The 23014-nt window shown below is 33.9% G+C and overlaps 2 protein-coding genes across 3 annotated transcripts; one reads left to right on the top strand and one right to left on the bottom strand.

Annotated features, from left to right (window-relative positions):
* Window positions 1–128: 128 nt before the first annotated feature.
* Window positions 129–3879, top strand: LOC107814594 (uncharacterized). 2 transcript variants are annotated; one of them, XM_075226219.1, is made up of 4 exons: window positions 129–793; window positions 996–1096; window positions 1428–1688; window positions 2636–3879. In XM_075226219.1, the coding sequence occupies exons 3-4, from the start codon at window positions 1469–1471 to the stop codon at window positions 3430–3432; spliced, it is 1017 nt and encodes a 338-aa protein (XP_075082320.1). In that variant the 5' UTR covers window positions 129–793; window positions 996–1096; window positions 1428–1468; the 3' UTR covers window positions 3433–3879. The 2 variants fall into 2 exon arrangements, with proteins under 2 accessions (XP_075082320.1, XP_016495517.1); XM_016640031.2 differs by having other exon boundaries at window positions 1414–1688.
* Window positions 3880–5325: 1446 nt separating this feature from the next.
* Window positions 5326–8293, bottom strand: LOC107814590 (uncharacterized). The gene is made up of 3 exons (XM_016640028.2): window positions 6971–8293; window positions 6010–6804; window positions 5326–5545 (listed from the first exon to the last, which is right to left on the bottom strand). The coding sequence occupies exons 1-3, from the start codon at window positions 7980–7982 to the stop codon at window positions 5430–5432; spliced, it is 1923 nt and encodes a 640-aa protein (XP_016495514.2). The 5' UTR covers window positions 7983–8293; the 3' UTR covers window positions 5326–5429.
* Window positions 8294–23014: the final 14721 nt, after the last annotated feature.

Below are 23014 nucleotides of genomic sequence, written 5' to 3'. Positions count from 1 at the left end.
TTTTATCCTAAAATTTTAAACTAAAAATCTTTATTTCAGAATATTTTTATCATAAAAAATTAAATTAAAAAATTAAAATTCAGAATGCACTGACTAATTCTTAAATAATAGTTCTTTACAATAGCTACATGGTGTCATTTCTACGAAGTTATTAAAGGCCTAAACTTGTAATTCTCTTTGGTATTTAATCACAATACCAATTGTGATATTTTAGAGAAAATGATAAAAATAAGTTAAAAATAATTTCTTAAATATGCTTTTGAGCACTTTTAATCTTTGAAGTTAATAAAAAAATGAGTACTTTTGATATTTGTCAAATATTTAACAAATTTTATATTAGATTTAACAAGAACGGTAAAAGAAAATTAACTGAAAACACTAAGAAAATCTTGTCAAATCCCAAAAATTTACAGTAAAAAATCGAACAAAATATCAGAAATAGATCAAAAATAGTATTCCAAAAAAAATGCATCAGACACAAAAAATAAATCAATATAGCATAAATGACAAAAGCTATACCTCTAAATATGAGTTCCCATTAATTATTTTTTATAATTTTCGTTAAATCTAACAATCACAATTTTTAAAAAATTTGAAGGGGACAAATAGTCGTTCAAATATATTTGACAGACTATTTTGGATCTAGTCAAAACATAAGGGACCATTTTTGGAATTGGACCTTGATCTTTTCTAAAATACGAAGCCTCAAAGCTGGGCTGCAGCAGTCAAGAACATCAGGAGGCAACGATCGAGCTACCACTCCATGGCTTTCCTCTTCCACAAATTTCAGGAGGTTCTCTCTCTCCAACCCCCCCCCCCCCCCAAAAAAAATATGTTTCTACTTTGCTTCTGTATTGTTTCTTCTTCATTTCTTTGCTCTCTCGTTCTTTGTCAATGACCATCTTGAGGTTATTTATAATGTGGGGTTGCTTATTGAATTGACACAATCAATTGAATAAAGTTGAGTTCTTTTTGCTGTGGGACACAATATTCAGGCGGTGAAAATTCTTGCTAAAAGCCCCACATTCGCCAGAGCTAGAGAGGCAAGGCATCTTCAGTTTGAAGCTGACATAAATCTCCTCTTCCTTTATACTAGGTAAGATTTATTTACTTATTGCAAGTGAAAGGCAAAGGGTGTTGGGGGGGGGTGTACAATTTGAAAATAGTTGAATTGGCTAGTTGCTATATATTTGTCATTTCAGTGCAATTATATAGTTTTATAAGCATTTCCTTTAAGTAGGCGTTTGGACATGAATTGGTTCTTGGTTTATCATTGTGTTGAAATACTTGAAGTAACTAAATATTTTTAAAAATTGCGGTTTTGAAATCTTTGGTGGTGAATTTAAATGTATCTTTTTTGCATAGTTGTACCCACTGTTGTTTCATGTTGCCATTGTAAACTTTACTTTTCAGTTACAACCGTTTAGGAAGGAATGCTGATGATGCTGATGCAGAGGAGATTATTGATATGGCTAATAAGGCGTCCTTAGCCGATCAACAGAAGCTGGTCCAAGAGAATGTGCATTCTCAAGTTACGAACTTTTGCAGTTATATGGATGACATATTACTCCCTGATCATAAGGTTAAAGACAATCAGGCCACATCACCTACAGCAACAAATTCCTCTCCTGGTGGCAGTGGGCTCGGGGTTGCTGTTGGTGGGGATTCTCCATTACAAAACCACACTGGTAGGAATCACCTGCATTTTCAGCTCAATTCGTGTTATGAAAAGTTTGGATGTTGCCTTGAGCCCTACTTTGGTGTGCATGTCAGCAACCATTTGATCTCCTTTTTCTGCTCTATCTCATTGCTTTACCTTGTTTCATGCTGTCATTAAAATTCTTTGGCTGTATATTTCCAGGATATATCTAGGAATATCGTTAATGCTACTACTTTATCCGGTTCATTCTTATATTAAACACCATTAGCCTTCAACCAGCGTTGACAATATTTTTGTTATTGAGGTAGAAGCTGAAATAAGTTACTTCTGCCTTTTGTCTCGTGTGGCCGGTAATCACTGAGTCACTTGAGATTTCCGATAGAATATTACTAAATTATGTAGAAGTTGATCAAGCTTCTAGAATTTCTTAATTTCTAGTGGATTAGCTCTCCTTTCACAAACACACGGAGGAATATCTAAGCTTAAAGCTGAACTGGTTAATAGGAGCTAATGCCTCAAAAGTGAAACTTTTCTTCTTCATTTATCTTTTCAGGAACTTTTCAGTATGCTCTACTTTGTGCACACCTCCACATGGACTAGGTAGATCAAATCTAACTCTCAGCTTAGAACACCTAGAATACGGCTACTGAGAACTGAACATAAATTGATAAAGGAATGGAGTAATTATTCCAGTTGGAATGTCACTTCAACTGTTTCATTTCATTTTGGGAGGATTGAATTGTCATTATTATTTTCCTTCGAATCATTTATTATAAAACATGATTTGTAATGAAGTTGGTGGACAGTTCTAGTGGTGTAAAAATTTAAGCCTTTGCAACATAGGCAATAACATAAAATCACAGATCATGAGGCTCTATGGTGGTTTTGCATAAATTATATTTCAATCTGTTCTTTGCAGTGGCTTCATAGCTGCATCGCCCTGGATTTTGATTACTAATAATAATTTCAGCACAGCTGTACCCGAAACCAAGGCATTGCAGCACACAGAGGTTTCACAGAGGTTAAAGGATCTTATGGGCTACACTCTCGAGGTCAAACCGTCTCAAATTCCTCATGAGGATGCTGGGAAAGGTTTATTCTTACATGGTGAGGCCAATATCGGTTCTGTCGTAGCATTTTATCCTGGAGTAGTTTACTCTCCAGCGTATTACCGCTATATTCCTGGATACCCTAGAATTGATGCCCAAAATCCACATTTGATCAAACGGTATGATGGGACTGCAATCAATGCACAGCCCTGGGGTAATGGTGGTGAATCTCGTGAAATTTGGGATTGGACTCGTCTTGCCGAATCTAAGCACACTATGCAAGCTGATGCACAAGGTTCTGACGGAGTTGAGAGGATGCTCAGCAAGCCATTGGATGAAACACATGTTGGAGGTAACCGCAAAGTGTTGGAAAGGAGAAACCCTCTTGCCTTTGCTCATTTCGCCAACCATCCAACCAAAGGAATGGTCCCTAATGTAATGGTATGCCCTTATGATTTTCCTCTCCTCGAGAAGGACATGAGACCCTATATACCTAATGTTTCATTTGGGAACGGTGAAGAAACAGACATCAGGAGATTAGGCAGCTTTAGGTTTAAGCCGTGGAAGTCCAGCAATAATGAACCAAATGTCCCTGTACTGAGGACACTTGTTTTTGTGGCTACTAGAGCAATTTGTGATGAAGAGGTTCTGCTGAACTACAGACTGAGCAATTCGGAGCACATAGCATCGTGGTACATTCCAGTAGTAGAAGAAGAGGATTAAAGGAGGTGGAACAAAGATCATTATGATGGATGCATATTGAGTTCTCAAACATAGATAAACAAGCAGGTTTGATTTACCATTGCTCAGGCCAAGACAGAAATGAAGGCATTAATTTTGGTGAGAGTATCTAAACCCCCTTTTAGTTTTCATGCTTTTGAAAGCTTTAACATTTATAGCTGACAAAGGAATTCTGTCAAGAAATTGTCTTGCTGATTCCAGATAGAGTTGAACTTTGCCAGATCACGACGATTGGTTATGTTTTCCCTTAGTTACAGAATAAGGCAGGAGAAGGAATGTGTCTTACTTGAAATTATGCACTTCTGATTGTTGTGATGCTCTTTTTGTGCTTCATTATCCAATTAAGAGTCACGACTTATACTTTGAGACAGTCTGTTGTGAACTTTCGTTGAAGCACGACGTTTTATGTTCGTTTATTTGAAAGACAAATGGTAGATTGGAAAATTTCTACTGCAAGAAAATACTACCTAGTTTTACTTTAAATTGGTCAAGAACTAGTTTTGAATCATGATACACTTGCAAATTACTGGAGTGTTTCTTTTTCCTTTTTCTTGTCGTAAATTTTATACTTTGTAAGACAGAAATGAAGTCAACCTTTCTATTTCTTTTTGTGTATTACTGTGATAGATCAAACAACTATTCTCTGGAAAATTAAATTCCGTTTGCTAATCGTTATAAATAATTTATGCCAACAGATGCAATAATGCTTCTCCTATCATATGATTGATCGATTTTTCTTTTTCAAAAAACTTCTTTTGAAATTGGTCTTTTGAGACTTAGCATAAAACAATTTCTCGTCTATTGGTGGCTTCAAAAACCAAACAACACCAAAATTAATTAGTATTAAATTTGTCGTCACTGATTAAATATGGAATGCCAGGTGTAAGCATTATCAAAACAATGAGAGACCAGAATGGACCACAATTTCTTCCAAGTAATGTTATTTATTCCAGTACTCGTTTGCGAGTTAAATATTACAATTTATTGCATCTTTACCACAAATTATGTCAATTATTATTCATACACTCAAAAAGAAGGATTTAAATAATTTGGAAGAGCACAAAAGTCAGACGTTGCGTCTACAATGTTGATATATATATATATATATACCACTATCTTCTTGGTGAAAACCTGCCTAACTTAACGTCCAAATAATTAAACTCCACTTTTGACGGAGAATTAAGGTGAAAAGGTAGGTGACATTACCATATTCAATTTGAAAAAGCTAAGCTTGAAATTTACATGTACATGAGTTATAGATATAGGCTTCCAGAAATCGTTCAATTTCCATGAATTTTCAAGAAAGTTGCAACGCGAGGTAGGTTTGTGTGAATAATTTAACTTATATATATATATATTCACTTGTGTGAATAATTTCTTACATTATCGATATAATTTACGTAACTCATTACAGTAGAAAATTTTAAAATTACTAATTCCACTTATTATAGACGGATTCCTTCAGTTATATTTTAAATAACCTAATATTGTAAAAACATTTCTACAAACCATCAGTGATTAAAAGTTAAATCAATAAGAAAAATACTGTTTACCAATGGAAAGTACGTAGAAAAAGACAAGATCATTGAGATAGTGGATTGTTTGGACTACTGCAAAAAAAAGTTAGTTATAATAATGATGCATTTGTTTTCATTTTAATTAGCTGAAATTCCTTAATTCAAGTACTGATATACAATGTGGATATGTGGTCCTTCCCACTCATTGCAGATCACAACATCTTCAGAATGGCCAAAACAGAAAACAATTAGTTTCCAGTACACAAGCTAAATTTGTTTACTTGATACTGCAATAAGCTGTATCAGGATAATTAATCACTCGATCAACCTCTGAAGTAGAGTATAATATAAAGACCAAAAATATAAAGAAACAATAAGAGTGGAAAAGATTTTTAATCATATATATGATGTTCAAGTTAAACAATAGGTACAACAATTCAAGGGAATTAATGTCCAGTTTCACTACACTGACTGAGCAAATACAGCTTTCTTGTTTCCTTTGGTTCTTTCCAGCTTTCTCCTGCTAATTATTTCACCCTTACCAACCAGCTGAGGTTCTTCTGATATACTGGACAGCCCTGAAAAATAGAAAAATAGAAAAATGAGTTCACATGTACCATCAATTCACCAGAAATAATTTAATGTCAGTCACATACTCACATACATAATAAATTTGAAAAGCTACAAATATGGTTACATTTTTAAAACACATTTGGACTTCTCCCACGGTGAAAAAAAATGTTTATATAATCATGTCATTTTATAAGATGATTATAGGTAAATTTTTATGATAAACATTAATAAGTAACCTAATAAAATAACGACGGGCAGGTTAAGTATACTAATAGAGTAAACAACCTTTACACTATTAGTGTATATAATAGTAAGGTTGTGTACAACAGACCCTTGTGGTCCGGCTCTTTCTTCGACACCTCACATAAAAAAAACTTAATGCACCGGGCTGACCTCTACTAATAGTATATAACTTAAATATGTGACGGTATTTATATAACTTCCCACAACATAAAATTTTGAAAAATACCTTCCATGAAACCCTTCCTTTGCAATAGAATTCCAGTAACTCTGCCATTTTTCTGCTCCTTTTGGCTTATTTCATGTGGTTGATTTGGTTTTTCACTGAGATCAACAAAAGCCTTCAATTGAGCATTTTTAAAAAGCCAAGTTGACTCCATCTGCTTATTAATCATTCTAACTGCATAATAAGGGATTCTCATATTTTTCTTCATTGAATCCATCTTAAAACAGCAGCTAACAAACATAATACAATCCATCAAACTCTCTTTAGCCAATCCTTTCATATCATATGCTTGTGATCTTCTCCAAAGACTTTTGGAATGAGAATTAGTTGGAGATGAAATAGAAAGAGCTTTTGTTGCATCACTTATAGCATCATCAACCTCTCCTAACAACAATTTGCATTGTGCTCTATTGCTATAAAGCACAACTCTTTCTTTTCTAAATCTTAATGGACATAACTCCAATGCCTCATTGTATTTCATTTGTGCTTCTTTAATCTTTCCTAACCAAAAACTATGGTTTCCTTGTTGCTTCAATAGACTTAACATTACCCTTTTCTCTTCAAGTTTCTCATCACTCATATATTGCTCCCTTTTCTTCCTATCTACCTTCAAATCCCATATTTCTTCAAGAATTTGTTGAACACCAATATTCTTGATTTTTACCTTTCTTTGTTTGAAATCTGAAAGAAGAGTTCTTGTGATTGTATTACCAACATTTGATTTCCCTCCAAGGGTCTTAAGTTCAACCAAGTCAACAAGACACATGGAAGCGAGTTCAAGAACTTTGTACCTTGTACCTGTTGAGGCATAATATAACTAAAATTAGAAGCGCACTTTCTCTAATAGCTTAAGCGTTTAGATGAGGCGGTGGCATGTTGAACATAATATAACTAAATAGTGAAAAGCTTGCTCTCTTTAACAATTTAAGCATTTAGATGAGGTGGTCACATAGTTTAACAGTACCTGAATCCGCGAGAAGCAGTAATAGGCAATCAATTCCTATATATTGCCAGTCATCTGAAGATCTTGAAAGATTACAAAGATTCTTGATTACATCCTTTGATTCTGCTATATATCTTCTTCCATCTTTGTTATAACACAAAATTCTAATTAATCCAACCCCTCCTGGTGAAGTATCATTAGCCAATCCACCCCACATTTCACTCAAGTCCTTGAGAAAGTTTTTCTCACAAATGAGATTTAAGCACCTCTCTTTAATTGCAAAGCAATTGAGAAGATGCAAATTCCAACATTGAAGCTGACTAGCCCATTCCTCAGCTTTCCTATTTTCCATTTCAAGACCTCCAACTCCTCTAGTCAACAAATCACAATGATATTTTAACCTCTTACTTAAATCCTTCACTCCAACAAACTCTTTGTACACAACTTCAAGACATGTGGAAGCTAAATTCATGGCCAACTTAACAATTTCTTCCTCATAAATTGCCACATCTTTGAAAGTTTTTTCATAGCTTGCTAAATGACCAATTGCTCTAACAGCTACCCTTTGTTCAACCCAAGTCATATTCCCTCTCAAAAGCTCTAATAATGGTTTTAGGACACCTGAATCCACTGCTTTAATAGCAAACTCAACATTGTTCATAGTATAAGAACCAATAATATGAGCTGCATAATATGGAATATAAATGTTCTGATTTTGGTGAAGCCAAGATTTGTATGTGATACCTTTGTTGATTAGGCTTCCCATGCATTCAAAGATACCGAGGGATGGAAGCTCTTTGTCATTAGGTTGTGACATTGCCATGGTCCAAAGACCACTTAATACTAGCACAAGTTCTTGATCTTCAACCAAAGACATGTTTTTTAAGTAGTTCTTGATTCCATTGCTCCTGATTGGTGAGTTTGGTTCCTTAATAATGCAAAAGAAACAACCTCTAGGGTTATAGCAGCATTTCTCATTTACACTAGGCATATTGGTGTTTGGCACTTTATCTTTTTTCTTGAGAGAATTCATGGAAGCAAGAAGAGAGAACTTTCAGCACTCTAGTGTTTTTTACTGTGTGTGCGAGTGTTGTGGTTCAGGGTTTTACGTATAGAACTATGCAAGTTGGTACAAATAAAGGATAAGTAGCTTAATTAATAGGATAGTTATCTAAGTTGTGGCTTGGAAATGGAAACATTCAGCCGGAGCATGAGAAGATTTTATTTTAATAAAGCAGTAACTTGTAGTAGTATCTTTACTTTTATTTTATTATAATGAGTAGAGCTATGAAAAAGTGAGGATTTATATTGATGACTTGTTTGTAACTGAGATAATAATTATTGTTATTATCGTTGCTACCTAACTTGTAAGTATTAAGGTTTCAGATTGCATGTGCTGCTCTTCTTCTTTTTAGTTTTTGGTTTCAATTTAAGACTATAAATATTGTACATTGACCATATATTGATCTTTTATACTATCGAATTGTGCTAGCTTATAACAGTCAATAATTCCTCATATATATATATATGATATCCTAGATGAGTAATAATCGGTTAAATTGTATTGATTGTTGAAAATTTCTTTGTATCGTGCATATAACTAAAGTATTTCTAACTTAATATACCCCGTCAAATTAAAGTTTCATTTCAAGTGAATTCAGCCTTAATCAATCAAATTATAACAGACTATTGGTTTTTGCTTAATTCATTTTATTTCAGTTTTCGTTACTCAGCATAAGCGTTTCATACAGTAGCAATTATTTTTGAATTGGCGGATAATAATTGAACAAAAGTCTTTTTCCATTTGAAGTGCATCGTGCTGCCGTTAACAAAGTTGGCTCGTACATAATTTTCAATATTTTAGCTCTGTGTGTGTGTGTTTTTATTTACCTTTTTCCTGTTAGGTATGTTAAAAGTTTTTTTGTCTTATGTGTAAAAAATGGGGATACGTGCAAAGCTTGAAAGTGAATCTTCTATATTCACATAAAATATAAAACAAGAAAACAGTAAGCTGCATCATTGTGGCAGGAAATGGGTTTCTAATGTTGTGAATCTTGTCCATTACAATTTGGTTCATATATTTTGCTATTTGCTGAATTTATACTCTGATAAAAGATTCTTGTCACTGTCTTCAAGTATCATTTGATAGTTGCAGTAAAATTCTTGTCGAGAATGAGGAAATAAATTCATGACCCATTTAAGAAAAGATAAAAAGTATACCCAACTTTCACAATTCCACGTGATAATTTTTTTTGGTTAGGTTCCCATGATATATATATATATATATATATATATATATATATATATATATATATATATATATATATATATATATATATATATATATTACCAACTCAGTTAAAACAAGAGCATTGCTTTCAGGGGGTATGAATTAACCCCTGAGTTGTGATAAAAAAAATATTAATATTACAATCCAAAATTTTTCTAGGAAAAACAGGTGTTGAGATGTTTGTTCAAAAAGCTTTATTTACAAACACTAGAGGAACTGTCACAGTTCTTGTTCTATCAAAAAAATCTTTCTTTTACCAGCTTCTTTTTTCTGAGCATTGTCATATTATGGACAAAAAAAAAAAAAAAAAAGGCAACAATCACTTTTAGCTGGCTAAAACTATTTATATTCGATTGCCGTAAAAATATATATAATTTATATATTTTTTATATATATCACGCACACACATATATATAACGGTCAAGTTTTTTTTAGAACTAATGTTCATGTTATGTTATAATATATATTCTACATAACAATACTTCATTGTAGTAGCCAAAAAAATATCGAAATAAATAAAAATATTATATATAAGTTTGACTGTATTTTATATAATATTCTAATGGCAACAGACCTTTAAAGTTGTGGGAAACTTCCAACGATTATAAATCTTTTAAAGATATTCTTATCGACATAATTTTGAGGAATATGAATTCCTTTATATCCGTAGTGAGACTGTGGTCCCTCTACATTTAATTTGAACACTTGATTCCCAAATAACAAAAGGAATCAAGTACAAAGGGGGAATGTCTCAAGAAAATGCGGCTGCTAATATGAATAGATGAATTAGAACAAAAAGCTGGTAATTAAGCAATCTTGGTTATATTAATTTGTATAAACAATTAGGGTTTGCCTACTAAACCTGTATCACTCGTGCCATTTTATCATGATGATTTAGTAGTAACACATAGTTCGGAGGAGGACATCTGTTTCCTTGGGAACCATAAATTAGACTTTCTTCATCTCCAATATATGAATGATAATAATTAGGCGTGAATTATAGGTGCTTTTAACCCTAAACTCGTGATGAAGGAGCCTCATCTTTGTCATCTATTTAATTGGGGCGTTATCTATTTAGAACAAGCTTTAACAATTACCTATTCTTTTTATCATGACTTCCCGTAATCTCATTTCTTGCGTTTTCAACTTCAAATGTGTTTGTTTTCATGAGTTTTCTTTATAGTGGTGCGTAAGTTCTGTTTGATTTTCTTTTGCACATTTTGATACTCACTTGTCTAATAACTCAATTTCACTTCTTAGATCATTTTAGCAAATTTTGATCTACAATCTTTAAAATACTGAACTAAATACCTATCATGAAAGAAGACTAGAATTGACTCGGCATTGGAACACACCTTTTTTATAGACGTAAATGTGTGCTTTGATATCTTTAAAAAAAGGCCACCAGTGCACAAAGTATCCCGTATTCACACATAATTCGAAAAAAGACTGTACTCCAAGGGGTGTGATGCAGACAGTCCAACCTAATGCAAGTATTAGTGACTGCTTCTACGGCTCGAACCATTATCACATGTGTTTGGATCAAAATAACATGGTTCACGCCGAAGCCAATAAATACAACTTTGATGTCGATAAATAAGGCATAAAACAAACATATCAAAAGAGACTATTATTTAAAATGGTTTGGTCAAGTGACATACATCAATCTACTAATGCCAAAAAAATATTGAGAGAATAAATTCACATCCTAAACAAACTTCTCTAAAAGGCTATATTGTGGAGGTTGTGTTGTTATTGTGAGAAGCAGGTATCCTCAATTTATAGATGACCAAGACTTTTCCGTCAAGAAAAGGATAAGGCATATGAAGGATATTTATTCATTTTAGGAGTCTTTTTCCCTTCATTCAAGAAAGAGAGTCATAATAGATTAAAAATTCAAGACAAAATCCTAACAATTCTCTCATTGACTTGAATTTTGTAAACATAACTTGATCCACTTCCTTCACATAATTTTCATCACCGTTGCTTGCTCATAAGTGTGGATTTTGACCACTTATTAATACCTTTTTACTTTTGTTTTAGTCCGAAAGTGTTGATTTATGTTCCTAAAACTAATGAAAGTATGCAAATTGCAGGAATGTTGGAGATGTGGGTTCAAATGAAGAAATCCAACTAAAAAAAGAGTTTTCCGACTCACAAGGCAAGAAGGGGCGCATCGGACCAGAAGTGCGGTCCACAGAAGTATTTCTGCAGTTGCAGAAGCAAGTGCGGACAGCATAATTCTCTTTGCGACCGCAAATCTGATGTAGAATCCCAGAAGTAATTGAAGCAGAAGTGCGGACCGCACACAATATGTGCGAACGTAGAACATGGTCGCACTTACAAGAATTTAAAAAGTTTAGACAGTGTGCAAAATGACCAAGACTGAAGCCTTGCCTGAAGTGCGGGCTGCACATGAATTGTGCAGTAGAAGCTGAATTGTAGCCCTAGATAAAATTGTGCGGCTGCAAAATCCATCCCCCTGCAGACTCAAGCAATGTGCAGACTGCACATGAAATTTTTCGGCCGCAGAACCTCCCGAGGGGCATTTTGTCAGCGAATTTTGAGCCACTATAAATAGACGGAAATCACATTTTTATATCAAGTTTTGAAGTTTTCTCAGCTGTAACCGTTGTAGTTTACCATTTTAGAAAATTTATAATCATTTTGGGACAAAAATATCATAGTTTATCATTTTAATTTTATATTATGGGTTTAATTAGTATTTCTTCTTTGTTTTCTTCATTTTTTACTATGAGTAACTAGACACTTACTAGGGTTGTGACCCAACCCTAGTGTGTAAACCTTATGGATATTTAATTTAATACTTGTTTATGATTGGGTGTTTGTTACTTAGCCTTGTTCATACTTAATTTTTAGAATTAATGGTTGCAAACATTGATTCATGCCTTTTTGACTTGGTCTTTACTTGAGAAAGAGGGACCTAGTCTAGGAAAGCTTTGCTAACAAGAAATTGGGCTTGTTAAGAATTTGACTAGCCTAGTTAAAGGGTTTAAACTAGAGATAAGAAAAATCCGACTTGAGCTCATATCAACTATTTAGCTTGATACCCATTTGGGCTTGAGAAAGCCAAATTGGGCAAAATCACTCTATGACCGAGAGGTATTGAGTGAGTAACTTAGAGTTGAGAGTTATAATACACTCCAATCAATAAAACAAGTATTAATATAATTAACTCATTAAGCGAACATCTAGACGGAGGTTACATCCCTAAGCTTTTTACCTGTTTGAAAATAACCAAAAATAATTAGTCAATTTCTAGTTTTATTTCTCTAATTGAGTATTGATAGTATAATTTATAGAAGTAATTTGCAAAACCACAAGTTTAGAAGTGTATTTAAGTTGTTTCGTTTTCACGCATCAAGTATACACTCTAACACCCATTGTTAGCTCATTGAGGAAATTGACCCTGACTCATAGTTGGGTATTATTTTTTCAATGACCTCTTTCACTCATTATTGAGTATGGATTAGGAGTGGATCACTTGCCATAATTAAAAATAGGTATATGTTGAAAAAATTTGATATTGGTTAAAAGAAGCCCAAGAATAGGTTAAAAGGATCCCACACATTAAGAATAAATATGGGTTAAAACTGATATTGGTTAAAGGAAGCTCATGCATTAAAAATAAGCATGAGATAAAACTAGCATTGCATAAAAGTGGCCCAAACATGGGTTAAAAAGAGTTTTTATTTCTATAAAGATGCAGCAACATGAGTTTTAAATATTTGTGATTGTAATTTATCTCCACATGTAGCATCTTGTTCAAACTTTTTGGAAAATTTTTTATTATCATCAAATTAGTTGCACTTTGATTTGAATCCGTCTGCATCTTGTCTTCAATCTCGTTCAACCATTGGCTCTGATACTGATGGTAGGCTAGGATCTCGTGTTTTAGCTACATTTTACATTCTAGTTACTATAATTTGATTGTATTTGAGTCTAATTGCTAATAGTTTATACTTATTACGTTTGTTTTGCTGTGTAAGATGTGATTTCGAGTGGAAAAACTAGTTTGGAGATAAAATGAATAATTTGGAGCTTTGAAGTCTGAGTAGAAGCCCAAATAATTAAGTCGCGATCACGTTCGGGGGTCGAGTACCAAGTCTGGAAGTCAAAGAGTGAGGATAAAAAGATTACTCTAGAAAAAATACACGACTGTGTTGCGTGATGCGTCGCTGGGTGCTAGTGCAAAATTCGTGCAGAGTGTAAAAATAAACTCTCTGAACTTCTCCTCAGGCGCACCGCGTGGGGCAGCGCGCCATGCACCGCGCATGTGCAAATTTTACAGAGTGTTTTTTTTTACTTCATCTTGGAAAGAGTAGTTTCTCCATTTCTACATGGTATAAATACACCAAAAACACGATTTTTAGAGGACTTTTGACCTCGGAAGCGTTAGGAGAGCATTGAAGGCTACAAGACACAGAATTTCATCATCTTTCCATCAATTCAATATTGGAGTTTGGATTGTAATGTTAGATTGATGCTTTCTCACTCTTTAATTATATTTGTGATGACTTCCTCCCTAATTATGGAGTAGTTTACCTTAGGATTGATCATGATTTGGTGACTTGGTTGTTGTTTGTGGATATTATTACTGTTTAATTGCTTGAATTTATTGGAGGAGCTTTAATAGAGTTGTAATTTTATTCTTTATAGTGTTTAATCGAAAGAGGAACACCTTATTAGAATATCATTGCAGCGTATGCCTTAGTTTATGTTGGTGATTCTTTGAAGTAATCGAGAGAGCTTTTTGAGTTACCGTTTAAATTAACATTGAGAAATATTCACGAGAAATTTCTCTTTGATCATTCTTACCAATAGATTCTTGAATGTTTCACCGCACTTCACATTAGTTTATTTGAAAGAATTAGATTTAATCGAAAGAGGAGTCTGAATCGGAAGTATAAGCTAATCACCTATGGAATTCATGAGAATCAATAGAACCTCAAGAGTGAAATATAACAGTATCATATCCAGAATAATAACCTTGCACCTATCATGTCAAAACCCTTATTTCACACATTGATAAGAAACCAACTCTGCTAATATCTAGTTATTTGCAGTCAATTGTCAATTGTCAATTGCGTTACTTTAGTAGTTAATCGTAGTTCATAATCATTCCAATCAAGTTTTGATCATCCTGAATAGAAGTTAAACCAGGAATTACTAGAGCATTGTTTAAATTCAATCCTTATTGAGACGATAATCATACGATACTATCTTTGGCTAGAGAGCATCAATTTTGTGTTGTGTTTGGCGCTCGTCAAATTTTGGTGCCGTTGCCGGATATTGGCAATAAATAGTGTTCAAAATATTTTTTGGTGCTAATTCGGGAATTAGTTTTTTTCTTATTATTTTATTTCTCTTCAAGATTTTTTTTTTTGTAGCACATGACAAGTGCTAGGGCGAAAACCTGTAGAAAATATTCTTGATATTGGACTCTAATTGCAGTTGAAGATGGAGTACAATCAGCATAAAAAAAAAGTTGCAGAGTTAGTAGTTGAACATTATCACAAGTGTGCTATTTATTTTAAATATAGTGGAAATCATCTATGTGATGACCCAAAATGTCATCTTTAAATTTAATAATTAATTTTATGTTCTAAGACCTCGAAAAGCACTATTTGTCATTCTTTGACTTGCGTGCACAGTTCGTAAAATTTTTCGGAAAGTTTTCAGGTGAAAAATGGATTAAAATGTGAATTAGATGTTTAAAATATAACTGAGTTGACTTTGGTCAATATTTTGAGCAAACGGACTCGGATCAGTATTTTGACAGTTCCGGTAGGTCCGTATCGTGAATTAGGACTTGGGTGTATGCCCGAAATCAAATTCCGAGGTCCCTAACCCGAGATATGTAATTTTGATGAAAAATTTAAAGTTTAAGTTCAAATAGTGACCAGATGTCAAATTATGTGCAAATGACCCCAGAATAGAATTTTGATAATTCCAACAGCTCCGTATGGTGATTTTGGACTTAGAAGCGGGATCGAAATTTTATTTGGAAGTCCGTAGTGGAATTAGGCTTGAAATGTCGAAAGTTGAATTTTTGGAAAGTTTGACCGAGGGGTTGACTTTTTGATATCGGGGTCAAAATCCGATTCTAAAAATTTTTATAGCTCCGTTATATCATTTATGACTTGCGTGCAAAATTTGAGGTCAATTGGACTGGATTTGATAGGTTCCGGTGTTGTTTGTAGAAATTGAAAGTTCAAAGTTCATAGATTTTGATTTGAGGTGCGATTAGTCATTTTGATGTTGTTTGATATGTTTTGAAGCCTCGACTAAGTTCGTATTGTATTTTGGGACATGTTGAAATAATTGGTTAAGGTTTCGAAGGTCTCGGGTGAAATTCGGAAGGTAAACGGAATGAATTTCGGACAAAGAAGGTTGCTGGAAATTTGCAGAAATTTCTGGTGTGTGGAGCCAACTTTAGAAGCTTATATCTCGTAATTCATAAGGAATCGGAAAATTGTCAAAACATAATAGTTATAGTCGTTTGATTCTAGTTTTCAGAAAGTTAAACTATTTATTATTTGAACATTTGTATAGAAAGTTATGATGGATTGAATGAAGGCTGGTAGAGCAGTTTCGCTAGAAACTCTGATGCATGGAGCCGATTTTGGAAGCTTATATCTCGTAATTCATAAGGAATCAGAAAAGATATAAAACATGAAAGTTGTAGTTGGTTGATTCTAGTTTCCAGAAAGTTAAACCATTTATCATTTGGACATTTGGACATAAAGTTATAATCAATAGAAGGAAGGCTGGTAGAGCAATTTCTGATGGACTTTTAGTGATGAAAAATGGACTTTTAGTGACGAAAAATTGACTTTTAATGACGGATTGGCAGAAACTTAAGGACCAAAAATGGTCATTTCATTCATTTCGTTTTGGATTTTTGGAGCACGGTTCTTGGGCGATTTTTAGGCGATTTTTACGGAAAAATATTGGGGTAAGTGTTCCTTATCCTATATTGATTATATTTCATGATTCCATACTCATTTACATCATGTATCCGTGAATTTATGGAAGAAAAATCAAGATTTTTGCAAAATATTTCAAAAACAAAAATTTAAGATTTGGAGGTCGAGTTGTTATCGGATTTTGGTAAAATTTATATGGGTGGACTCGTAATTGAATGAGTTGTCGGATTTTGTAAGTTTCGCCGGATTCCGAGATGTGGGCCCCACGGGCAAATTTTGAGCTAATTTCGGATTTTAATAAAAATATAATATTTTCTTATGAAATTGATTACTATAATTTTTGTTGACTGTATCAAATTAATTATGACTAGATACGAGTCGATCGGAGTCGGAAAATCGAGGAAAAAGCATAATACTTGGTTAAATTGGAGCAAGTCGAAGTAAGTGATTTGTCTAACCTTGTGTGGGGAAAATTTTCCCTAGGATTGGTATTGATGTGATTATTGAAATGTGTTGAAAGTTATGTGCACGAGGTGACGAGTGTGTACACGGGCTAAATTATGATAGATTATATTTTTAAATTGTGTAGATCACTGTTGCACATTTATTAAAATATTTTATCTTGTTATATTCTTCATCATTGATCTGAGATATATACTTCAAATTTATTTGATCTTTTCTTACTAATTGTTTTACCTGTTTAGTTAAAACTTGGTTTCTTTTATTCTGTGCATTATTTGAAGGTTGATTTTCTTTAAATTAAATATTATTAATATGAAGTATTTGACATTTTTAAACTTGGTATTGAAGCAACGTATTAAAGATTTTGAAATAATATTTTCCTAAATTATTTACTCTTGAATATTTTTATACTCATTGTGATGGAGCCGTGAGCTCTTTATTGTGGAAAAATATTATTGTTAAATTATTTTGACATGAGTCGTGAGCTCTTTATTGTGAAAAAATATTGTTGTTGAATTATTTTGGCAAGTTAAATTATTTGAGTACTTGAGGTGCAAATTATGATATATTGTGATATTGATACGCATGCGGTGGTATAAGGTCTGGGTGTTGAAATGCATGCGGTGAGATAAGGGTGGCTTGATACGCGTGGCTAGTAGGGAGGACTACTAGAAGTCATGCGGTGTGATAAGGGTGGCTAAAACGCATGATGCTATTTCGGAAAAAAATATTTTCTTTCAAATAAATTGTGAAGGCTCCCGCGGTGAGATAAGAAAATGAGATATTGTGAATTTGTTTATGATTTGGGACTACGAGGCGGTACCTCGGGAGTACCCTTGTTGATATTGATTTATGGCCGCAGTTGCCTTTGATTATTATTGTGATTTTCTTCAAGTTGGAAATAATTCTGTTTTGTTTTCACGAGGTATTTATTTGCCATTATTTGATGTAATTAAATGTGACATACTACTTGATTCATTTTCATTGTCATTTTATCTTATAATATTGTTTAAATATTTTACCATGCCATTATTTATTCTCCAGTAGGGCCTGACCTGACCTCGTCACTACTCTACCGAGGTTAGGCTTGGCACTTACTAGGTACCGCTGTGGTGTACTCATACTACGCTTCTGCACATCTTTTTGTGCAGATCCAGGTACACCTTATCAGACCAGGCATCAGTAAACTAGCTATACGCCTGGACGTCACGGTTACGGATTGCCCGCAGACTCCGGAGTCCCCTTCTATCTTACTATGTTGTCTTCCTTATTTGCTTTAGACTCTAATGTATAGAGACATAGAGAATAAATTCTTAGAAGTTTGTGACTTATTTCTACCGAGTTTTGGGAGTTTAAATTATTTGAATTGTAGTTTATTTATTTAAGATATTTATTATTATTCTGCATTGATAGGCTTACCTAGTCTAAGAGACTAGGTGCTATTACGATATCCTACGGAGGGAATTTGGGGTCGTGACAATCTATGGGTTGACTGTCAAGCATGTAAGTATTCCTCTTATGGTTCAACTTTGAAAAGTCTCATTCTATTTTTAGTCCGTATAGGTATGAGGTTTCATATTGTCACAATCTTAACTCTGAATGGAATGAATACTCTGATTATAATCGGAACGAAAGCGAAGTGAGACAACCACCTCAAGAGAAGAATAGTAGTTTAGAGGAGCTTATGTATAAGTTCATGAATAGTGTCGAAGAGAGATTTATACAAAATGATGAATCCATTAAGAACCTAACAATGCAATTGAGTCAAATAATAAGTATACTTTCAGAAAGCTCATCGCGTTGTGATGGTAAATATATGGAGGAGATACCCTGTGAGAATGAGGCTACCCAAGAGGATGAGCATCCACCGAGAGAACTTATCACTCTGCAAGAGTACTCTGATTCAATTGAGGTGATTGAAGATGCAACTTTGGTTGATTGTAAAGCAATAAAAGAAGAGGTTAAACCCCATCCATCTCTCCACATTTGCAACCTTTAGTAGAAGAAAATGTGAAACAAATGGTCTTGAACATACCACAAGAATATTCACATGACCTTTCTTTTTTGTTTTCTTATTCTAGCCTTGATTACGTGGATTTTATTTTTGGGGATTTACAGAAAGATGCATGGATTGATCCTGTGAAAGAATACAGGAACAAGTTGAGGATGATCCTACAAGAAGAACTCACTGCTCAAAAAGAGGCCAAGCAAGAAAGAAAAAAACGGGTCTTGCAGATATCCTCAGAAGACTTGGGCTTAATGAGCTCCATAAATAATCCCAAGGAGAGAAAACAAGGAATGAATTCAGAATTAGGGATGGAGTTCATAAGTTCTCGAAAAAGAAAAACATTCAGGGGAGTTTACTTTATCTCTTGCTTTTTATCTATGTGTCATGGGGACATGTCACAATTTAAATTGTGGGATGGGGGATGTAAATATGTACATGTATGTTTGTTTTCTTGTGTTTTTCTTGAATTCCTTTTTGACTTTTTCTGACGATGAATTTCCTCGATTGTTATCTTGAGGGATCAAAGTCGAAGAAAAAAAATATTTTGTTTTTCTTAGGTAGTGTAACAATTTTTCCTTGATTTTTCTTTGTGCCGCGGTTCTTTTCAAGAGTTTTGTTTGAACCGGGTGTAGTTAGTTTTTTCCTTTTGTTAGTAATAGAGAAGTCTTTTGCTATAGTGTTAAATGGAGATGAATTTTCTTAACTTTGTTGTGCCTTGAGAGTAGTGAGTGTTTTAGTTGCGACGCCTAGGCTCAGTTCTTGACTCATGTATAAGTGCCTTAAAATGTTTGATTTTGATGTTGCTTAACTGCTTTGACTAGAGAGTCGGAATAGATCCAATCCTAAGTGAGTTATGTGGCAACATGTGCGTGAGATTTTTTTAATATTCTATGCATGTCAGTTGATGTCTAGAACTTGCCCTGTGTGTTTGCAAATCGAAATTGCAGTCTTGTTCAGTCTAGGAAGTGATATATATACATTTCTTTGTTGAGCCAATTATATGTTTTTGACCCGCCTAATTTTTGTGTATCCTAGTTAGCCTCTTTGAGCCAGTAATCCTACGTCTTTGGCAATCACACTGCAAGCCTGATCCATTTTGTTTGAATTGACTATATGTTTGAACCTTTTACCTCTCTTGAGCACTTAAATTTGTTATGAACTTGCAAAAGCTAAGTTGAGGTATAGTCGAATTTTTGAGTGGAACTACTAAAAAAGAAGAAAGGTGCATTGTTTGAAAAATCGTAAGAGCCACTTGTAGGAAATTGAAAGAAAAAAAGTGAGTTTGCTTGAAAAAAAATTAGAACTTAGAAAAGAAAAAAATTGATTCCTTTCTTAGTGGTAGTTCTTATCCTGTTTGTGCTTAAAGATATTGGTAGCTTAATACTATTATATGTGAAGGTTGGGGTTTGGTTCAACACAATTATGAGATTTAGATTGCTAATGTTTATGTATTAAAGTGTTCATGGAGGTGTAGTCACTATATCCAAATGTATCTTACCTGTCCTGCAGCCTACATTACAACCAAATTAAGTTCTACTTGATCTTTGACTGAATGAGCTTAAATTAGTGGAGTATGATGCTACGAGCAAGCCTATGGTACGTCTTCTGTGGAACATGAAATTTATTTCTGAGAGTGAGTTAAATTCTTCTTATCTTGAGTTTCAATTTGTTTTTGAATATTGTGTGTGGAACTACTCTTTCTCTTTGGTGTGAGGGCATATGATTTGCGAAGGAAAGGTAATGTTTTAGCCTCTGTGATAGAGTAAGTGAGCGGGTTTTTAAAAAATACGTGGTACTTTTGAGTCAAGTCTTGAAGCTAAGATGTTAAGATAGGGTGCTTAGTCTGTTTTAAATATTTTTGGCGTGATGGGTTAGGGAAGTTGTTTGATGAAAAGGTCATCTCTATGTGAAGTGTAGCTTGATTGCTCGGGAACGAGCAATGGTTTAAGTGTGGGGTATTGATGGTAGGCTAAGAGCTCGTGTTTTAGCTACATTTTGCACTCTAGTTACTACAATTTGATTGTATTTGAGCCTAATTACAAACATTTTATACTTATTACATGTGTTATGTTGTGTACGATGTAATTTCGAGTGGAGAAACAAGTTTGAAACTAAAATGGATGATTTGAAGCTTTGAAGTCTGAGTAGAAGCCTAAGAAATTAAGCCGAGATCACATTCGGGGGTCGAGGACCAAGTTTGGAAGTCAAAAAGTGAAAAACAAAATTACTCTAGAAAAAATGCACTACCGCACTACGGGGCGCTAGTGCAAAATTCCTGCAGAGTGTGAAAATCAACTCTCTGAACTTCTCCACAGGCACACCGCGTGGGGCGGCGCGCCATGCACCTCGCATGTGTAAATTTTAAAGAGTATTTCTCCTACTTTGGCTTGAAAAAGTTAGTTTCGTCCGGGCCCGTTCCTACATAGTATAAATACACCAAAAATATGATTTTTAGAGAACGTTTGACCTTGGAAGCTTTGGGAGAGCATTGGAGACTACAAGACACATAATTTCATCATCTTTCCATCAACTCAATAAGGGAGTTTGGATTGTAACGGTAGATTGATGCTTTCTCACTCTTTAATTATATTTGTGATGACTTCTTCCATAATTATGGAGCAGTTTACCTTAGGGTTGAACATGATTTGGTGACTTGGTTGTTGTTTATGAATTTGATTACTGTTTAATTGCTTGAATTTATTAGAGGAGCTTTAATAGAGTTGTGATTTTATTCTTTATAGTGTTTAATCGAAAGTGGAACGCCTTATTGAATATCATTGCAACGTATACCTTAGTTTATTTTTGTGATTCTTTGAAGTAATTGAGAGAGCTTTTTGAGTTATCGTTTAAATAAAGATTGAGAAATATTTGCGAGAAGTTTCTCTTAGATTATTATTACCAATAGATTCTTGCATATTTCACCGCACTTCACATTAGTTTATTTGAAAGAATTAGATTTAATCGAGAGAGGAGTCTGAATTAGAAGTATAGGCTAATCACCTATTGAATTCGTGAGAATCGATAGAACCTCAAGAGTGAAAGATAACAGTATTATATCCAGAATAACAACCTTGCACCTATCATGTCAAAACCCTTATTTCTCACATTGATAAGAAACCAACTCTACTAATCTCTAGTTATTTGGAGTCAATTGTCAATTGCGTTACTTTAGTAGTTAATCGTAGTTCGTAATCGTTCCAATCAAGTTTTGATCATCCTGAATAGTAGTTAAACCAGGAATTTCTGGAGTATTGTTTAAATTCACTCCTTGTGGAGACGATAATCATACTATACTATCTTTAGTTAGCGAGCATCAATTTTGTGTTGTATTTTATACTCGTCAGATACCACTTGTTGGGATCGAAATAATATGGTGCATGTGGAAGCTAACAATACAAAGCTTGGTGGATGATAAATGAGACAAGAAAAAAGATATACTAAAGAAGCATACTATATTAATAAGGTTTGGCCAAGAACCACATAAATGTTGTACTATTAAAGAAAAAAACTAATTGAGAGAATAAATTCTCCCCCAAGTAAGACTCCTTTAGTGACTACATTGTGGATATTGTTATTGTTTGAGAAATAGAGATACTCAATTTATAGATGACCAACACTTTTTCGCCAAGAAAAGCATAAGATATATGAAGGAGATTTATTCCTTTTAGGAATCTTTTTCATTTCTTCAAACAAGAGATTCCTAATAGATTAAAAAATCAGGACAAAATCCTAACAACATGGAGAAAATTTTACTGTTTTTTCAAGGCTCATTCTCCGTAAATGTGCTTTCATATCTTCTTAACCCGAAATACTAGGGTGAGGAAAAGAACCTTTTCACAACTAATGTGGATTAAATGGAACTGACTGTTCTAGTTACTTACCCACAAACCGTACAAATGTTGCATGTTGCACATAACTTTAGATTGAAGTATAACTTTCATTAGTGGCATACAAGGAACGTAAACAACGGAAGAAAAGCTAATAGCTTCCTTGTCTAGGCGATTATTCATTACTATTTACACTTTACAACTTGCACATATATATAAAGATATCAGAAATACAAGAATAATTTGAAGTTTTAAGTTTTACCAAAAAATGGTAATGCATTTACGTAGGTCAAGAGCAAGTTACGAGCAACATGACATAAACCAAGTAGATGGTTCTATTTGGGCCCAGGTAGATGAAGATAACGGGCCCAAGACATCTCACAGAAAAGATTCTCAAGATCACATGTACAAGTCCAGGCACTCTAGGGACAGAATTTTGGGATCGTTCCTTGTCGAAATAGGTATCACATAACTTGAGGGGCCTCTTTGTAAATAATAGAAGATTGGTGGTTAGTATAGTTAGTTATT

The sequence above is a fragment of the Nicotiana tabacum genome, chromosome 12, assembly GCF_000715075.1.
Source record: "Nicotiana tabacum cultivar K326 chromosome 12, ASM71507v2, whole genome shotgun sequence".
Taxonomy (NCBI): domain Eukaryota; kingdom Viridiplantae; phylum Streptophyta; class Magnoliopsida; order Solanales; family Solanaceae; genus Nicotiana; species Nicotiana tabacum.
The sequence above is the reverse complement of the archived record's forward strand: the minus strand, read 5'-3'. Positions and strand labels throughout refer to the sequence as shown.

Bases quoted from the DNA above. Each gene is read 5' to 3' on its own strand.
- LOC107814590 (XM_016640028.2), bottom strand. From the start codon at position 7,982: ATGAATTCTCTCAAGAAAAAAGATAAAGTGCCAAACACCAATATGCCT. The intron at 6,805-6,970 runs GTACTGTTAAAC...ATGCCTCAACAG, and splicing joins ACTGCTTCTCGCGGATTCAG to GTACAAGGTACAAAGTTCTT. The intron at 5,546-6,009 runs GTATTTTTCAAA...TCTATTTTTCAG, and splicing joins AAGGAAGGGTTTCATGGAAG to GGCTGTCCAGTATATCAGAA.
- LOC107814594 (XM_016640031.2), top strand. From the start codon at position 764: ATGGCTTTCCTCTTCCACAAATTTCAGGAG. The intron at 1,097-1,413 runs GTAAGATTTATT...TTTACTTTTCAG, and splicing joins CTCCTCTTCCTTTATACTAG to TTACAACCGTTTAGGAAGGA. The intron at 1,689-2,635 runs GTAGGAATCACC...ATTTCAGCACAG, and splicing joins TCCATTACAAAACCACACTG to CTGTACCCGAAACCAAGGCA.